This window comes from Danio rerio, chromosome 6, assembly GCF_052040795.2.
Source record: "Danio rerio strain M-AB ecotype USA chromosome 6, GRCz13ab, whole genome shotgun sequence".
Classification (NCBI taxonomy): Eukaryota; Metazoa; Chordata; class Actinopteri; order Cypriniformes; family Danionidae; genus Danio; species Danio rerio.
Genome location: NC_141026.1, coordinates 11,470,268 through 11,485,647, shown reverse-complemented (window position 1 = coordinate 11,485,647; position 15,380 = coordinate 11,470,268). Strand labels below are relative to the sequence as shown.

Genomic DNA, 15,380 nt, shown 5'->3' with positions numbered 1-15,380 from the left:
ACTTAAGATCTGAAACAATAGTTGAAATATGTTTTATTTACATGCATCAGTTCCTATAACTATTATCTTAGATCAAACGTATGATGGTTTCTATGCAGCATTTTACAAACGAGGCCTGGGCTACTGTATGCTTGAGCAATCTTTCCTGTTGCATTTGTGAAGTCATGTCCTATTTTGGTTCCTATAAGCGCAGGACACACCAAGCCAACTTTAAAGAACTAGCGACAAAAACTGAGTCTGTATCTGGAACAAAAAGCTGCGCATGAACACATCAAATAGGCAAGAATATTTGTACCGTCTATGTGGCAGGATGTATTTTCCACACTTGCAGCTGGAAGTGTCTGTATTTGTCACTCCACAAATGGAAACTGGAACTAGTGCTGCACACATACAATCCGGAAACAAAGCGGAGTTTACGCTCATGCAAATATGTCATTTTATCCATTTAGTTAGCAAATATTTCATAAACGTGACGAAATGACATGCAACATCTTTGTGTGTCCTCATGACTAGGCCCACACGGAATTTGTGAACGCTGAAATCCCCAGATTTTTAGCCCATCATTGAGTCTATTTATTTACTTGTGTGTAAATCTATTTTTTTTTTGTGTTTTTTAAAATTATTTCAGTAATATTATTGACATATTTAAATGTTCATCTGCTGTATTTACAATACAGTTTATAAAGTCATACTTGTCTTTTAGTAAATGTAAATTATACAAAAGACTTGCTTTGTTTACCAAATAAGTGGATCTAATAGGATTTGCATTGTGGACATTCAAAAAAAATGTATTATTTTCATTTATTATATTAAAAAGTTTTATTTTTTTCTTTTATATATTATATTTTTAGATATGATACTCCCTAAATCAATCCACAATAATTCTGCAGATTTTTTACAATATTCTCAGCAGAAATAGCAACAAATGTGTGCAGAATCTCTGAACCTACTCATGACTTAGTTTTGTCACTTTAATTTTTGTCTTCACGCTCTTATTTGTTGCTGAACAGCCAATCAGATTGCTGATTCTACATGCTGGATCAGACAAACTTTCTCTGACGTAAGCCTGACGAGACGTACAGTACACTCAAAAAAATGATAACCCAAAACCTGCCCAATGGCCAACCGTCAGCTTGGTGTGTCCTATAGATGCCTTCGATCTGTTTCTCGTTCCTATTTCAGACTAGAATTGTCTGAGATATTATAATTCGATACCAATTGTATTTTAAAAATGTCCTTTTCCCGTGAACATTTAAGTGTGATGTTGAGCATGTTCATAAACAGCGCTGTTTTGCCATTGTGTTCACATGCTCAACAGAAATGACTGTGATTGGCCATAAAGGTCATTTGTTCACCAAACTCATGACTGTTTACTGAGTGTAACCACAGATGCAGGGACACTGGAGCGTTTTAAAGCCTCAATACATCAGCGATCGCTCGTATGTCAGCTTCTAGACAAACCAGCTGATCGACATGACTTTAAAACGATGACCTTCACGGCCAATCACAGTCAATTCGGTTGAGCATCTGAACACAATGGCAAATAAAATGTTTGTTTTTTAAAATTTCAGTACCAATAGTTATCGAATTCCAGTATCGTGACAACCCTTTCAGACTAACCTCACCAGAGTTTGTTTGGAAGTGGACCAAGACTGATCTATTCAGGACTGTTGGTAAAATAATTTGGTGTATATCAGGGTTCAGATGGCACTGTTCACACTTAATCAACTGAAGCACACTATCAGAGCAATCGCTCTAGAGCTCATTTTAATTGAACCAAACCTGCCAAGTGCAAACACACCCTAAGTGTTTAAAATGTGTCAGGGGTGGCCGAGCACTCAACCGTGGTCTGAATTACCCAGAATGAGGGCCAAAAAATATGGTGACACACACTTGGACCAACAACGTTCAATACTGAGACATGATATTGCAATACTGACAATGTCACAGGGTGAAGTTAGCTCTGAAGGGACATTGTGTCCGTGGAGCACGCTCCTGTGGAAATTTGATAGTATGGGCGGAATAATGTGATCTTCTGAGATGAGTTTTCACCATGACGCTTTGCTTTGCAGAGTTCAGTTCAAGTAAAGATTCATCCTGAATACCAGGAAATTCAGAGTTAAGCGAATACATACAGAAATCTCAAATAGATGATATAAGGACAAAAAAAACGAGCGCATGTCACTTGATTATTTTTTCTTTTAAAGAAACATGCAAAAAATAAACAAACACTGCATTTTTCCCCCCAGCATGCATCTTTCATTATCTTTATGGTCGTGTGTCCAGTATGTTACTGTCTGAACACTTTTCCGTTTATATATTTACAAAATGAACAAGTGATTCATATGAATGCATGGATTCTGCTTTTGTTTGACTCCTATGGTCCATCTATAAGGGACGTGGAAGCTTGTTTGCATATGACTCTTCAGTTTCGCGTTCTCTACCCTGAGTCAAGCCTTAGATGCTGTTACTTAGAAGGGTGGAGGTTGAGTTTACTGTCTATGCATAGTAACTCCTCTATGAGGCTTTCTTGCTCAAAATATCAGAACTCATTATTATTATTACTCAGACCTTATCGTTAAACATTGCTCTTGCTGTTGGATTGGAGTTGTTCTAGGATTTTTCTGCTTTAGTGATGATTGAAACGATATGTTACTGCCCTGGAAGGCCGGGATCAGAGGAGGGCCTGTGGAGAGCGGGTGTGTGGCCTGCAGCGGGTGCTGAATCTGGGAGAGACGCCTGTCTGATGGACATCTGGAGCGCTCTGGGCTGCTGTGACGCAGACGCCTCGTTCTCCGCAGGCTTCAGCCCAAGCTCCGCCTCCCACTGTGTGTCCGTCACTAGTGGAGTCGCCGCGGTGACATCAGAGGTCGTCTCTATGGGAACAGCAGGCCTGGAGTCTTTGGCGTTCTCTAGATCAGGACTCTGAAGATGAAAACAGAGCAGATTCTACTATTTCAGTGCTATACTCGTCTGCTGTTGTCAGAATTGATGATAATCTCTTTCCTGGCTAGTAAAACTTTAAAATCAAGTTGGTCTGATGATGCACAGCACTATGTGGATGAATGCTCACTTACTCATTCTCAATGATGAACGTGTTTCTGTTTGATTATTTTTCCATACGGTTTTTAAAAATAGTAAGAAGTAGTGTTGCTAGGCAGTTGTTTAGGGCATTTTTAGTTGTTGTAAGGTAAGACATATGATTTAACTGTGAGCTGTGTCTCAAATGGCACACTATGCACTCATGCACTATGTACTTATGCACTTACACACTCAACAGCGTAGTACATGTATGTAGTGTCGTCCAAAATGGAGCACTAATGTTTTTTTAAGCGGGAAATTCAAACCGTTTTCCTGATGACGGTTGCCAAATGAGTGAAATAAATGACCAAACTATCAAATAATACCTGCCATGAGTATAACCGCATTCTCCATCGGGAGGCGCTATAATCACCCTCATAGGAGAATTTCGCTTTCACCATCCAAAATAAATTATCCAACATTTGCTCCTGCTTGTGAGCAAAGCTGCGGTTGTTGAGCGCGAGAAGTGTCCATCATTACACACAATTAATTTTAGCGGCTGAATGAGTGCATCATCCGGGTAATTAAAGTGGACTTATTATTTTTAGAGTTTTCAATTAAAAGCAATACTTACACTATTTATACTACAAAATGCCGTAGAATAGTGCGCAAGTATGCGATTTGGGACGCAGCTGCATTCAAATCACTTCACTAATACACTGCAAAATATTCAACCAATGTATACTCCAGATATTATTTAACAGGTAAAAGAGTGTTTCCCAGAGATGGGTTGCGGCTGGAAGGGCATCTGCTGCGTAAAAACATGCTGGATAAGTTCTGGTTCATTTCGCTGTGGCAACCCTGGATTAATAAAGGGACTAAGCCAACAAGAAAAGTAATGAATGAATAAAAGAGTGTAAATCTTCATTACCTTCATAACAGTTATTTATTTTTCTTTGCTAAAAACTTCTAAAATCTGCATAATTTTTTTTAGAGCAAAACACTGTAACAGTTTTTGTAAGGGGCGACACGGTGGCTCAGTGGTTAGCACTGTCAGCTCTGTCAGTGTGGAGTTTGCATGTTCTCCCTCTGTTCAGGTGGGTTTCTTCCAAAGTCCAAAGACATGCTGAATGAATTGAATTCATTTAGAATTGAATAAGCTAAATTGACCGTAGAGTAAGTGTGCGTGTGAGAGTGCATGGGTGTTTCCCAGTACTGGGTTGCAGCTGGAAGGGCATCTGTTGTGTAAAACATAGCTGAATAAGTTGGTGGTTCATTCCGCTATGGTGACACCTGATGAATAAATGGACTAGGCCAATAAAAAAATGAATGAATGAATTTTTAGAAATGACTTGAAATATTTTAGGATTTCTTACAATGATCTGTGTAAAGGCCGGCTCACACTGTGAGGTTTTTATAATATTGAATGATTGTAGCATGTCAGACTGCACCAATGTAGCTCCCATGACATACTGGAAGATCTCAGCTGTCATAAAGTCAGACTGAACGATAATGAAGACGCGCCAAACACAAAAGGAAACGCCCCAGGAGTTTGACGTCATCCACTCGAGACACTTTCACTATCCCTCGCTCTGAAATGATTCCTCACAGCAAACGTAAACAATCTGTAGCGGCAATTTTGCACACAGCGTGTCCTCACAGTCGTTTGAACTGTCGATGGATTGCATCATCAAATTCGGAGCTCCTATTGGTTCTTGGATTGATGCTCATCACAGCTGTTTTCACACTGCAGGAAAGTGTCTGAAATCTTCTGACACTGCCAGAACTTCATCAGAGGAAAAAATCTGATCGCAACAGGCACTAAGCGGCTGTCAGAGAATATGTCAAACTAACGATCAAAGATCATTTATTTTAGCCTGGGGATTCCAGGAATCTTTAAGGATTTCCTAAATTTGTCTCAGATGACAGAATCATGGCCGAAATCTCACAGTGTGAGCAGGGCTTAACACATGTATTTCTTGCATCTCTTTACCGTCTGTGTTTTTAAGCTTGTATGTTATCCAGGTACAAAACTGATTGTAGTACTTTAGTGATAATTAAATCATAAACTTTTATTTAAACTTTTCTTTTACTGTAAACGTTAATCTAAACACTGCAAGCTATTTTTTGTCCTGTTTTCAAATATCTAAACATTTTTAAACCGAGAAGCATTTTCTAGACAAGCAAAACACATTTTCTTGTTTTAAGAAGTAATATGCCAAAATTAAGTGATTTTTTTTTCTAAAGGGCACCTATGATGAAAATCAACTTCTGTAAGCTGTTATAGACCTGTGTGTAGGTATAGTGTGTCCACTGTCATATTGGAGTGATAGAAACAGTGTTTTTAAAATTTCCTGATGTTAAAATAGGACCAAATCCCAGAGATATTGAGGCCCACCGCAATTTGATGAAGTAGAGCAGTTTTCCCAGCCCAACGAATTGATTGACAGGCAGCATGTTTGTATAACAACATGTATACACACATCCACAGAACATTTTTTGCAAATCAACCGGTATTAAAAAAATTGTTCCAACTCTCTGTGATTTTTATGTTTAAAACGTTTTTAAAACACAGCATGTTTGTAATAAAGACTGTAAAATTGCTAAGTAGTTCTTAACCGCTATAATCACTACGGCCGCATGGTGTCATTAAACGCTAATGTGTGTGTGTTTGTGTGTGTGTGTGTGTGTGTGTTTGTGTTTACTGCCAACGGCATTTGTGTGAGACTCATCATTTCAGAAAGGCTTGAATAAATTCCACCACAAAATGAAATAAACTTACTTGGTATTTTTGACTAATGAGCTGTATTTTAGCTTCATCCGAGTCTGTCTCTATCACTGACAGTTGCTTTTCTGACTAAACGCATGATGAGAGGCAGACACACACGTGGAAAAGGTGGGCGGGGAGAAGCAGCTGATTTGTATTTAAAGTCACAGGCTACAAAAACAGCTACAATGTACTTAGAGACCAAAATGGGCAGATTCAGGAAGCTATAATAAATAATCTGATGGGTATTTTGAGCTGAAACTTTACAGACACATTCTGGAGACACCAAAGGCTTATCTTATAGCTTGTAAACGGAGTAAAATAGGTGCCATTTAAAACATGCTAAATAATCTGCCAATGACATAAGCAAAATAATCTTTTGTCAAAAGGAATCAGATACAATTTGTCTTTCATTTTTGATTTAGGTGATTACAGGTTTCCTCAATAATATACTTAGCTTGCAGCAATAATGCAATTATAGTGCATTTATAATAATAATTGGGACCCACAACAACACCGTGTGCACTTGGGACCCCTGCGAGGGAGGGGAAATGCCAATTTTGGAGTGTCTATTTAGGCTAAGTGCAAATAGCGCACATCATTGGGTCACTGTTTGATTGACAAAGACAACAAAAGTGTTGTAGCTCGTAAAGTGCATGGAAACATGTTTTGACTCGATTGATCATCAACCTGGTTCGAATCCAGTGTCTGATGAACCCATTCTTCTTTTTATCTCCATCACATATCAGATTGGAAATACATTTATTTTTAATAGAAAGGAAATATTTTAGTTTTTATTTTCCACCTGGTGTTAAATGTTAGCAACTTCTTAATATAACTAAGCTTTATGTACAATGAATATCCTTTAAATACATACATACAAACACACACACACACACACACACACACATATATATATATATATATATATATATATATATATATATATATATATATATATATATTTTTTTTTTATATATATATTTCCCAAATGATGTTTAACAGAGCAAGAAATTTTTTACAGTATGTCTGATAATATTTTTTCTTCTGGAGAAAGTCTTATTAATTTTATTTTGGCTAGAATAAGAGAAGTTTTAAACACCATTTTAAGGACAAAATGATTAGCCCCTTTAAGCTATATTTTTCGATAGTCTACAGAATAAGCCATCGTTATACAATAACTTGCCTAATTACCCTAACCTGCCTAGTTAACCTAAGTAACCTAGTTAAGCCTTTAAATGTCACTTTAAGCTGTATAGAAGAGTCTTGAAAAATATCTGGTCAAATATTATGTACTGTCATCATGGCAAAGATAAAATAAATCAGTTATTAGAATGAGTTATTAAAACTATTATGTTTAGAAATGCGTTGAAAAAAATCTGCTCTCCGTTAAACAGAAATTGAGAGGGGGAAAAAATAAACAGGGGGCTAATAATTCAGGGGGGCTAATGATTCTGACTTCACTGAACTTGAACAAATATATTAAAAACCATTAATTTTCACTAGCTTTATTAGTTTTTTTTTTGTTAAAGTGTGCTTTAAATGCTTTAAAAATAAGTAAAATCTTTGTAGACTATATATTTGTACTATATATCTTTAATGTTTAAAAATGCGAGCAATACATTATAGATTCATTTCATAAAAAAATTATAAAAAAGCGGCCAGGTTGGGGCCCTACAAGACAATTAGTCCAGGAGCCTCTGAATTCTTAATCCAGGCCTGCGCTTATGTGAGGCATTTCTAATGCAGTGTCTATGGGCAGGGCAGGGCAGGACAGTACATTTGACGTTGTTCTTTCTTCTTGGCTGCCGTTATCAGACTTTTTCTGAAAGCCTTGATACCACCATTGTGGAGTTTTTCTTTTATTATTTCATCAAAAAAGATTGTAAAAACATTAATTGTTGTACTCTCCCATTCACTGCGCTCTAAGTTTACCCAACTATGCTGACTTCTGCTACTTTCCATTGTGAAGTGTGTTACCTGTGTCTGTATGGCAGTGACAGGCTGTATGGGCTTCTGGTACTCTGGGCTGACGGCTACAGTGCTGTACGCTGGAGGACCCAGAGCGCTCTGCCTCTGGAGCAGCTGCAAAACCGCCTGGATGTCTGAAGTCATCTGCGCTTCCAGCCTAAACACACACAGATTAACACACAGGCATTAAAAGAAGTGTTCAATACAGTCTACGGCCAGCAGAGGGCAGTAAGGCACCATTTTACCACCTGTACAAGATGTTCAGATAAGTTGATGTTTTAACTTCTACTCTCTTAATTTAGTCTAGCGGGTGACCTACTTCACCTCCGTTTCTATTTCTCACCTGTTCAGGTTTTCCTGCAGTAGATCCAGTCGTTGCTCCATTTCGCCGAACGTGATGTCGCTTTCGCAGTCGTCTCCTCCTTCTCTGTCCTGAGATTTCGCTGAGTCATCTGCATTCCCACAAGGCCATTCTTCAACACACACATCTAGAGAAAAACAAAGTCCCAGTGCAATTAATCAAACACACACCCACATACATACCAGATGCATACAAACCTGGCGTATCAAGCACGTGTGTAATATATTAGGTCTGTCGGTTGTACCACACACACACATATATACACACATGTATGTACACACACATGCTGTAATATAACATATGGCTCCTGGAAGACAAATTGCGCACACACACAATGTCATTAATTTTCTCCATGCTGCACCGGTGTCTCCTAATGTAGCAGCCGCAATACCCAGAAGCATGTTTACATGTGTTTGCCTCAACAAGATATTACCCCAAGCTCAATCTAATCATATGCTCCAGGGCCATCTTCTATTATTTAGAGAGACAGAGAGAGAAAATGAGTGAAGGAAAGAAAGAAAATGGCTCTGGCTCTATAATTATATGAGCAGTCATTGCTCACACATTCTCTTCTGTACAGTACAGAGTCTGAGTAAAATTGCAGTTATTGTTTTCTTCTAGTTATTGCTGAATTCAGTTGATGTTTTCTGTATGACAGAGAAGGGCGGCACGGTGGCTCAGTGGCTAGCCTTACAGCAAGAAGGTCGCTGGTTTAAGTTCTGGCTGGGCCAGTTGGCATTTCTGTGTGGAGTTTGCATGTTCTCCCCGTGTTCACGTGGGTTTTCTCCGGGTGCTCCGGTTTCCCCCACAGTCCAAACACATGTGCTATAGGTGAATTGGATTAACTAAATTGGGCATAGTGTATGAGTGTGTATGAATGTGAGAGTGAATGAGTGTTTACCAGTACTTGGTTGCGGCTGGAAGGGCATCTGCTGAGTTAAACATATGCTGGAATAGTTGACGGTTCATTCTGCTGTGGTGACCTTTGATAAATCAGAGACTAAGCTGAAGGAAAATGAATGAATGTGTGACAGCATTTTTTCCAGCTCATTCTGTTAAGTCTGTAGTGTTTGTACTGTAGCCAGGGGGGGTTTGAGTGGTTCGAAAGACTCAACCCTCACTGATAAAGGTCCAGAATTTATCTCATACACTAGCTCATTTGTCCTATTTTGATATTTTTGATATACCATGATAAATTGTGAAAATAACCATTGCAGAAGGCTTTAAGACCAAGCAGAATCCTCTTTTGGCTGTTGCTTCAGCGAGACTGAGGAAAGTTGAATGTTCTGGCCAGTTTGTGTTTGCCTAAGAAATGACTACAGGCTAGTTTTTAATTTAAAACATGACCAGCATCCGTTTTACTGATCATATATGATGTCATAAATTTGAATTTGGAAAATAAGTATTATTCTCATTTTTTTCATCAAAATCTTTAGATGTTTTTGGTAAATCAAAAAATGCGGCTGATGACCATCTGACAAGTTAATTCAGCAAAAAATTGTGTTCTAAAAGTATTTCAACCTTAAATTTAAAAAGAAAATAAGGCTAATAACTGCAAAACGGTCCATATTTTAAGAAAAAAAAAACCCTTTCAGGCTGGCTACGGGTCTGCTGTATATGGTTCATAGAAAGGGCTGCCAAAATTGATAAAAGTGTCATAATTTCATACAACCTATCTGTGGCTGAAATTGACACTATCAATCAGCAATAGTGTAGAGAAAGATGTACTGTATATATACTGCATCTGGGTTTTGAAGGGAATTAGCAATTTCTTAACAACTTTTTTCACTTTTTAACCCGGTTGTGGTATTGCTCAGATGTCAAACAGATACGTGTGCTCCTGCCAAATTTACACTAGTTTTTCCATCATTTCTTGGGTCCAAATAAAGTGAGAAGAAGCATTTGCAACTTCTCCCCCAACCTCCCGCTGGCCTGCAGATACCCATATTAGGAATGCTGCTCTCTCATTGGCTGTAGGTTTAATCACTTATCTTATGTTCAATTAGAACACATTTCACACGGCATGATTTTGAATCGCTGACAGCTCCAGATTTTTTAGCATGCCAAATGTCTGACGGGTGTCGGAGACTCATCTGCGATTCTCTCAGATCATGTCTTTGATATTTCACACTGTGATTGTTACTCACGTGAACGAGCGCCGATTTGAGATTTCAGGCATTTGTCGGCGATTTCTCAAAACCTGTCAGTGAGCCAAAATCAAGGCTAAAATCATGCAGTCTGAACTCGGCATTAGTAAAAAAAAATCTTCAGATTATTTAAATTCACTATGATTTTTTATGATTTTTATGATTTTTTTTTGCAGAGCTTCTTATTAAAATCTTCTTTAGGAACCCAAACATGATTCTTCTATGTCATCACTACAGACAGTCTCTCTTGCATATAATTAAGAGGGTTAAAATGTCCAGTTTCACTGGATTTTTAAGTATGGGTTTGAATTGTAAGTGTTTGTAATTGTTTCATTTTATAAAGACTTGAAAACATTCAAGGCATAACAGATATCTTCATATCCTCCAGAAAAAACTTTAGGCAATCATTTTACAGTGTTGCACCGTGATGAACAGGTATGCTTTACCTTTCTGAAACAGATTGTTTTCAACACAGTCTTTAGTGTGTGGGTCAGGCATGGTGTTCAGGTTGACAGGAAGAGATTGACCCAAACCCAAAGGCCTTGATGTCTCTTCCTCATCCTCTTCCTCCTCCTCTTTTCCTGGCAGTGTGTGAAGCTCTCGATCTCTTACTCTTTCCCTGTCGGAGCGGCTTGGCCTGATAGGAGAATCTGAGGAAACACAAAACCCAGACTCACTTTGCAAGTTTCCATTAGTTAATGTTAGTTAATCAGAGGTTCTGCAGATTTCACAGAGTCTTTTTAAGACCTTTTGAAGACCATCAAGTATGAAATTTCAGACATATATAGGGCTAAATGCTAAAGATTTTTTTAATGGCCCAGCAGATAAAGATATATTTTACTTGCTTTATCATAAAAGTAATTCTAAGTAATTATTTTGTAGCCACATATTTTAAATAATGTGTCAAAGCAAGCAGACTAGTTGTACAAAAACATACTCTTTAAAAAAACTTAAACTAAATGTATGCACACCAGACTGTTATAATTTTAGCTATAAATATAAATATAAATATATGTTTTGCCAAAGGTTTTATTGAGATGTACTTATGTTAATTGAATGTGTGTTGGAATTATGTGGTGGCTTTAGAATAAACAAAGAAAAATTAAGACCTGTTTAAAATTATTTAAGCTCAACAAGACAATATTTCAGTGAATTTACTTTTTAGGGCCTAAAATTTAGTTTTTGAAATGTAAGACATTATAGGACCCTGCAGACAACCTGTTAATGTACACTCATTGGCCACTTTATTAGGTACACCTGTCCAACTGCTCGTTAACACATATTTAATCAGCCAGTCACATGGATTGGCTGATCACATCAGCAATTCAATGCATTTAGGCATGTAGACAGGGTCAAGACGATCTGCTGCAGTTCAAACTGAGCATCAGAATGAGGAAGAAAGGGGATTTAAGTGAATTTGAACATGGCATGGTTGTTGGTGCCCGACGGGCTGGTCTTAGTATTTCAGAAACTGTTGATCTGGGATTTTCATGCACAACCATCTCTATGGTTTACAGAGAATGGCCTGAAAATGAGTAAATAATCAATGAGCGGCAGTTCTGTGGCCTTGATGCCTTGATGTGTAGGTCAGAGATGAATGAAAGCTGATTGTAAAGCAACACTAACTCAAATAAGCACTCGTTACAACCGAGGTATGCAGAAGAGCATCTCTGAACACACAACACGTCCAACCTTGGGGAGGATGGGCTACAGCAGCTGAAGACCACACTGGGTGCCACTCTTGTCAGCTAAGAACAGGAAACTGAGGCTACAATTCCCACAGGCTCATCAAAATTGGACATTAGACGATTGGAAAAACGTTGCCTGGTCTGATGAGTCTCAATTTCTGCTGTGACATTCAGATGGTAGGGTCAGAATTTGGCGCCAACAACATGAGAGTATGGATCCATCCTGCCTTCTATTAACGGTTCAGTCTGGTGGTGCTGATGTAATGGTGTGGGGGATATTTTCTTGGCACACTTTGGGCCCATTAGTACCAATTGAGCATTGTGTCAACACCACAGCCTACCTAAATATTGTTGCTGATCATGTCCATCCCTTTATGACCACAGAGTATCCATCTTCTGATGGCTATTTCCAGCAGGATAACATTCCATGTCATAAAAACAGCACTTTTTCTTCATTAATTTTCTATCAGTGATTTTGTCTTAATGACTTAATGATGTTTAATGTTAATGACGTTTATCTTCACTTTACACCATTTTAAATACAGGTATTGTGTTTTAAGGTTGGTATTTTCACACATATCTATACACGAGAGTGCACAGCAGATACTTTGGAAAAAAAAAATTGTATTGTTTCCAATATTTCTGCAGAAGTGTGAATTAAAAAATCATTCTTTTGACAAAACTGCTTCAGATTGCACCCTGAGCAAAGAATAAAGATAGCTAGGAATGTGCCAGGAAGAGAGGACGGGGAGGAGATTTGGCTGAGATAAATAATCCAAACAGCAGGTTACACAGGGACGGGGATAAAACGGCTCTTGAGCGTTCAGGTGAAATCTGTCCTGCTGCAAACACACAATAACAAACAGCTGTCTGTGGCCAACAATCGCCATGGCAACAGCTTGAAAGCAGCTGGAGGAAACAGAACTATAGACGCGAATACGGCATACAGGAGAAGAGGATTAGAAGAGGAGAACAGACAGAAAAGGTGAGAAAAGGAGGGAAGGAAAAGAAGAGGAGGACACAGCAGAGGTAAAGAGGAGCACAGAGACAAGGAGAAGATGAGAAAGAGAAGAAGAGGAGAACAGAGCAGAGGAGAAGGAAGGGCAGAATGAAAAGGGGAGGAAAACAGGAGCACACAGAGGTGTGGAAGCCTGAGAAGGTGGAGGCAAGAGGGAAAGAAGTGGCGGACTAAGAGGAGAGGAGGAGGACAGTGAAGAGGAGAACAGGGAAGATGAGAGAAAGAGGAGGGGAAAAGAACAGACAGAAGGAGACGAGGAAGAGAGAGCAAAGAGGAGAAGAGGAGGACGGAGAAGAGAAGGAGAAGAGGGGGATAGCTAAGAGGAGGAAAAGAAAAGGACTACAAAGAGGAGGAGAAAAGAAGGGGAGGAGGAGGACCACAAAGAGGAGGACAAGAGAAGAGGAGGACAGCAAAAGGAGGAGAAGAGAGGGTGAAAGAGTAGGACAGCGAAGAAGAGGAGAAAAGGAGATGAAAGAAGGACAGCGAAGAAGAAAAGGGGAAGAGGAGGACAGCGAAGAGGAAGACCACGAAGAGGAGGACCACGAAGAGGAGGACAGCAAAGAGGAGAAAAAGAGGAGGAGAAGAGGAGGAGGGGAAGAGGAGGACCACAAAGATGAGAAAAAGAGGGGAAGAGGAGGAGAAGTGAAGAAGAAGAGGAGGACAGAGAAGAGGAGGACCACACAGAGCAGGACTGCTAAGAGGAGAAAAAGAGGAGGGGCAAAAGAAGGAGAAGAGGAAGACAGAAAGGAGGAGAAGAAAGGAACGGAAAGAGGAGAAGAAAAGGAGGGAAAGAGAAGGAGAAGAAGAAGAAAAAGAAGAGAGAGTGGAGAAGAAAAAGAGGGAAAGAGGAAGGGAAGAGGAGGACCAAGAAGAGGAGGACAGCAAAGAGGAGAAGGAGAAAAGAATAGGAGGGCAGTAAAGAGGAAGAGAAAAGGAGGGAAAGAGGAAAGCAGAGAAGAGGAGGAAAAGAGAAGGAGAAGTAGAGAAGGAGAAGAGGAGGACAGTGAGGAGAAGAGGAGGACAGAGAGTAGGAGAAGAGGAGGACAGAGAGTAGACAAGGAGAACAGAGAAGAGGAGAAGGAAACAACAGAAAGGAGAAGAGATGGAAAGACAGGAGAAGAAGAGGAGGAAAAAAATGAGGACAGACAAGAGAAGGTTTAAACCTGTGGAGCGTCTCCTCTTCCTCACATCAGGGTCTTCAGTGTCGGAGTCACTCACAGCAGTGTACAGGGTCCTCTGAGGAGCCGTGGTGTCCTGCCACACAGGAAATGACATCACATTCAGCAAAGTGTTAAACACATAAAAAAACGTGGAACAACAAAGAATAAACAGTATCAATCATACTCCTAATAAAATCACAATGTAGACATCTGTGAACTGCAATAAGTCTGTTGGCTCTGAATGACACTTTTCGGTTTTCTTTCTCTTCCTTTATGAGGACATGAACACACTTGACTAGTTTAGGTCTGAAACTCAACTCATTTCATAAGATCCAGCATATGGTACTGCATATTTATTTACTTATTTATTTTCATAATTGTTCACATTTTAATCTATTTGAAATATTCTGTGTTCTTAAAAGAATTATTTCTTTTAAGGTAATATGTTTGGCTCACATTTTTATTGCAATTAAAGTATTGAAATTTGCCCAACCACTGAAGAGAATGGCAGTGAATGGTTGCTGATGTTGTCAAACTTCAATATGAGATAAAGGGCATCATAACAGCACTTCATATTCAATTCAAACTCATGCCAAGAGCAACAGACTGAACTGAAGTCATAATTCAGTGAAAATATATGTGCCCAATCAAGATTAAAGTGGAGTGTTAACAGTGGCAACTTACCACTGCTTCCTAATCACTAATATAATGAACTGCTGTAAATAAAACCAATGAATACAACCATTGAATAACTAGTAAACTGGTAGACTAAAATATCAATGCTTTCACTAGGGAGATTATGCTTAACCTGATCTAAACATTTAGACTGATGCGGTTTTATCAATAATGTCATTGTTTGATTCTCACCCAACAACCACAAGGCTTATAGCAACAAATGCAACAGCACTGTTCCTGTGTCAGGGTGAACCGCAGACATGTCTGATGAGCTTAAGCTAAGAAAAGCTCCTCTCCGCTCTAGCTACACTTTCTGGAAGGATGACAGCAGCGCTAAAGGGATACTTCACCCATCACTTACACATCCTCCACTAGATCCAGTTTCTTCTGTTAAACACAAAGAAAGATGTTCTGAAAAATATCAAAAATTGACTTCCATACTATATTTTTGTTAACTACTATGAATGGCTAGTTTTTTTCCAACATTTTTCAAAATACCTTGTTTTGTGTTAATAAAGAAAGAAACTCAGGTCAATAAATTATATATATATATAAAAAAAAACATTAACTAA

General features: G+C 38.8%; 2 protein-coding genes across 15 annotated transcripts in view; one reads left to right on the top strand and one right to left on the bottom strand.

The window, feature by feature from the left end:
* Positions 1-615: 615 nt before the first annotated feature.
* Positions 616-15,380, bottom strand: part of kcnh7a (potassium channel, voltage gated eag related subfamily H, member 7a) — a 160,326-nt gene continuing 145,561 nt past the window's right edge. For 7 of the 14 annotated variants that reach the window (XM_087256719.1, XM_087256712.1, XM_087256713.1 and 4 more), the window contains 5 exons: positions 14,137-14,227; positions 10,714-10,917; positions 8,103-8,247; positions 7,769-7,916; positions 618-2,925 (listed from right to left, as the gene is read on the bottom strand). In XM_087256719.1, the coding sequence (XP_087112845.1) occupies positions 2,653-2,925; positions 7,769-7,916; positions 8,103-8,247; positions 10,714-10,917; positions 14,137-14,227 (861 nt within the window). In that variant the 3' untranslated portion in view covers positions 618-2,652. Of the gene's footprint in view, positions 2,926-7,768; positions 7,917-8,102; positions 8,248-10,713; positions 10,918-14,136; positions 14,228-15,380 lie in introns of all 14 variants that reach the window. The other 7 variants (XR_015493227.1, XR_015493228.1, XR_015493230.1 and 4 more) reach the window with 4 other exon arrangements.
* Positions 11,706-14,140, top strand: LOC147843382 (uncharacterized). The gene is made up of 2 exons (XM_087256839.1): positions 11,706-11,828; positions 11,872-14,140. The coding sequence occupies exon 2, from the start codon at positions 13,187-13,189 to the stop codon at positions 14,132-14,134; it is 948 nt and encodes a 315-aa protein (XP_087112965.1). The 5' UTR covers positions 11,706-11,828; positions 11,872-13,186; the 3' UTR covers positions 14,135-14,140.

What these genes read in the sequence shown, in the direction of transcription:
- LOC147843382 (XM_087256839.1), top strand. Translation starts at nt 13,187, where the DNA reads ATGAGAGAAAGAGGAGGGGAAAAGAACAGACAGAAGGAGACGAGGAAG.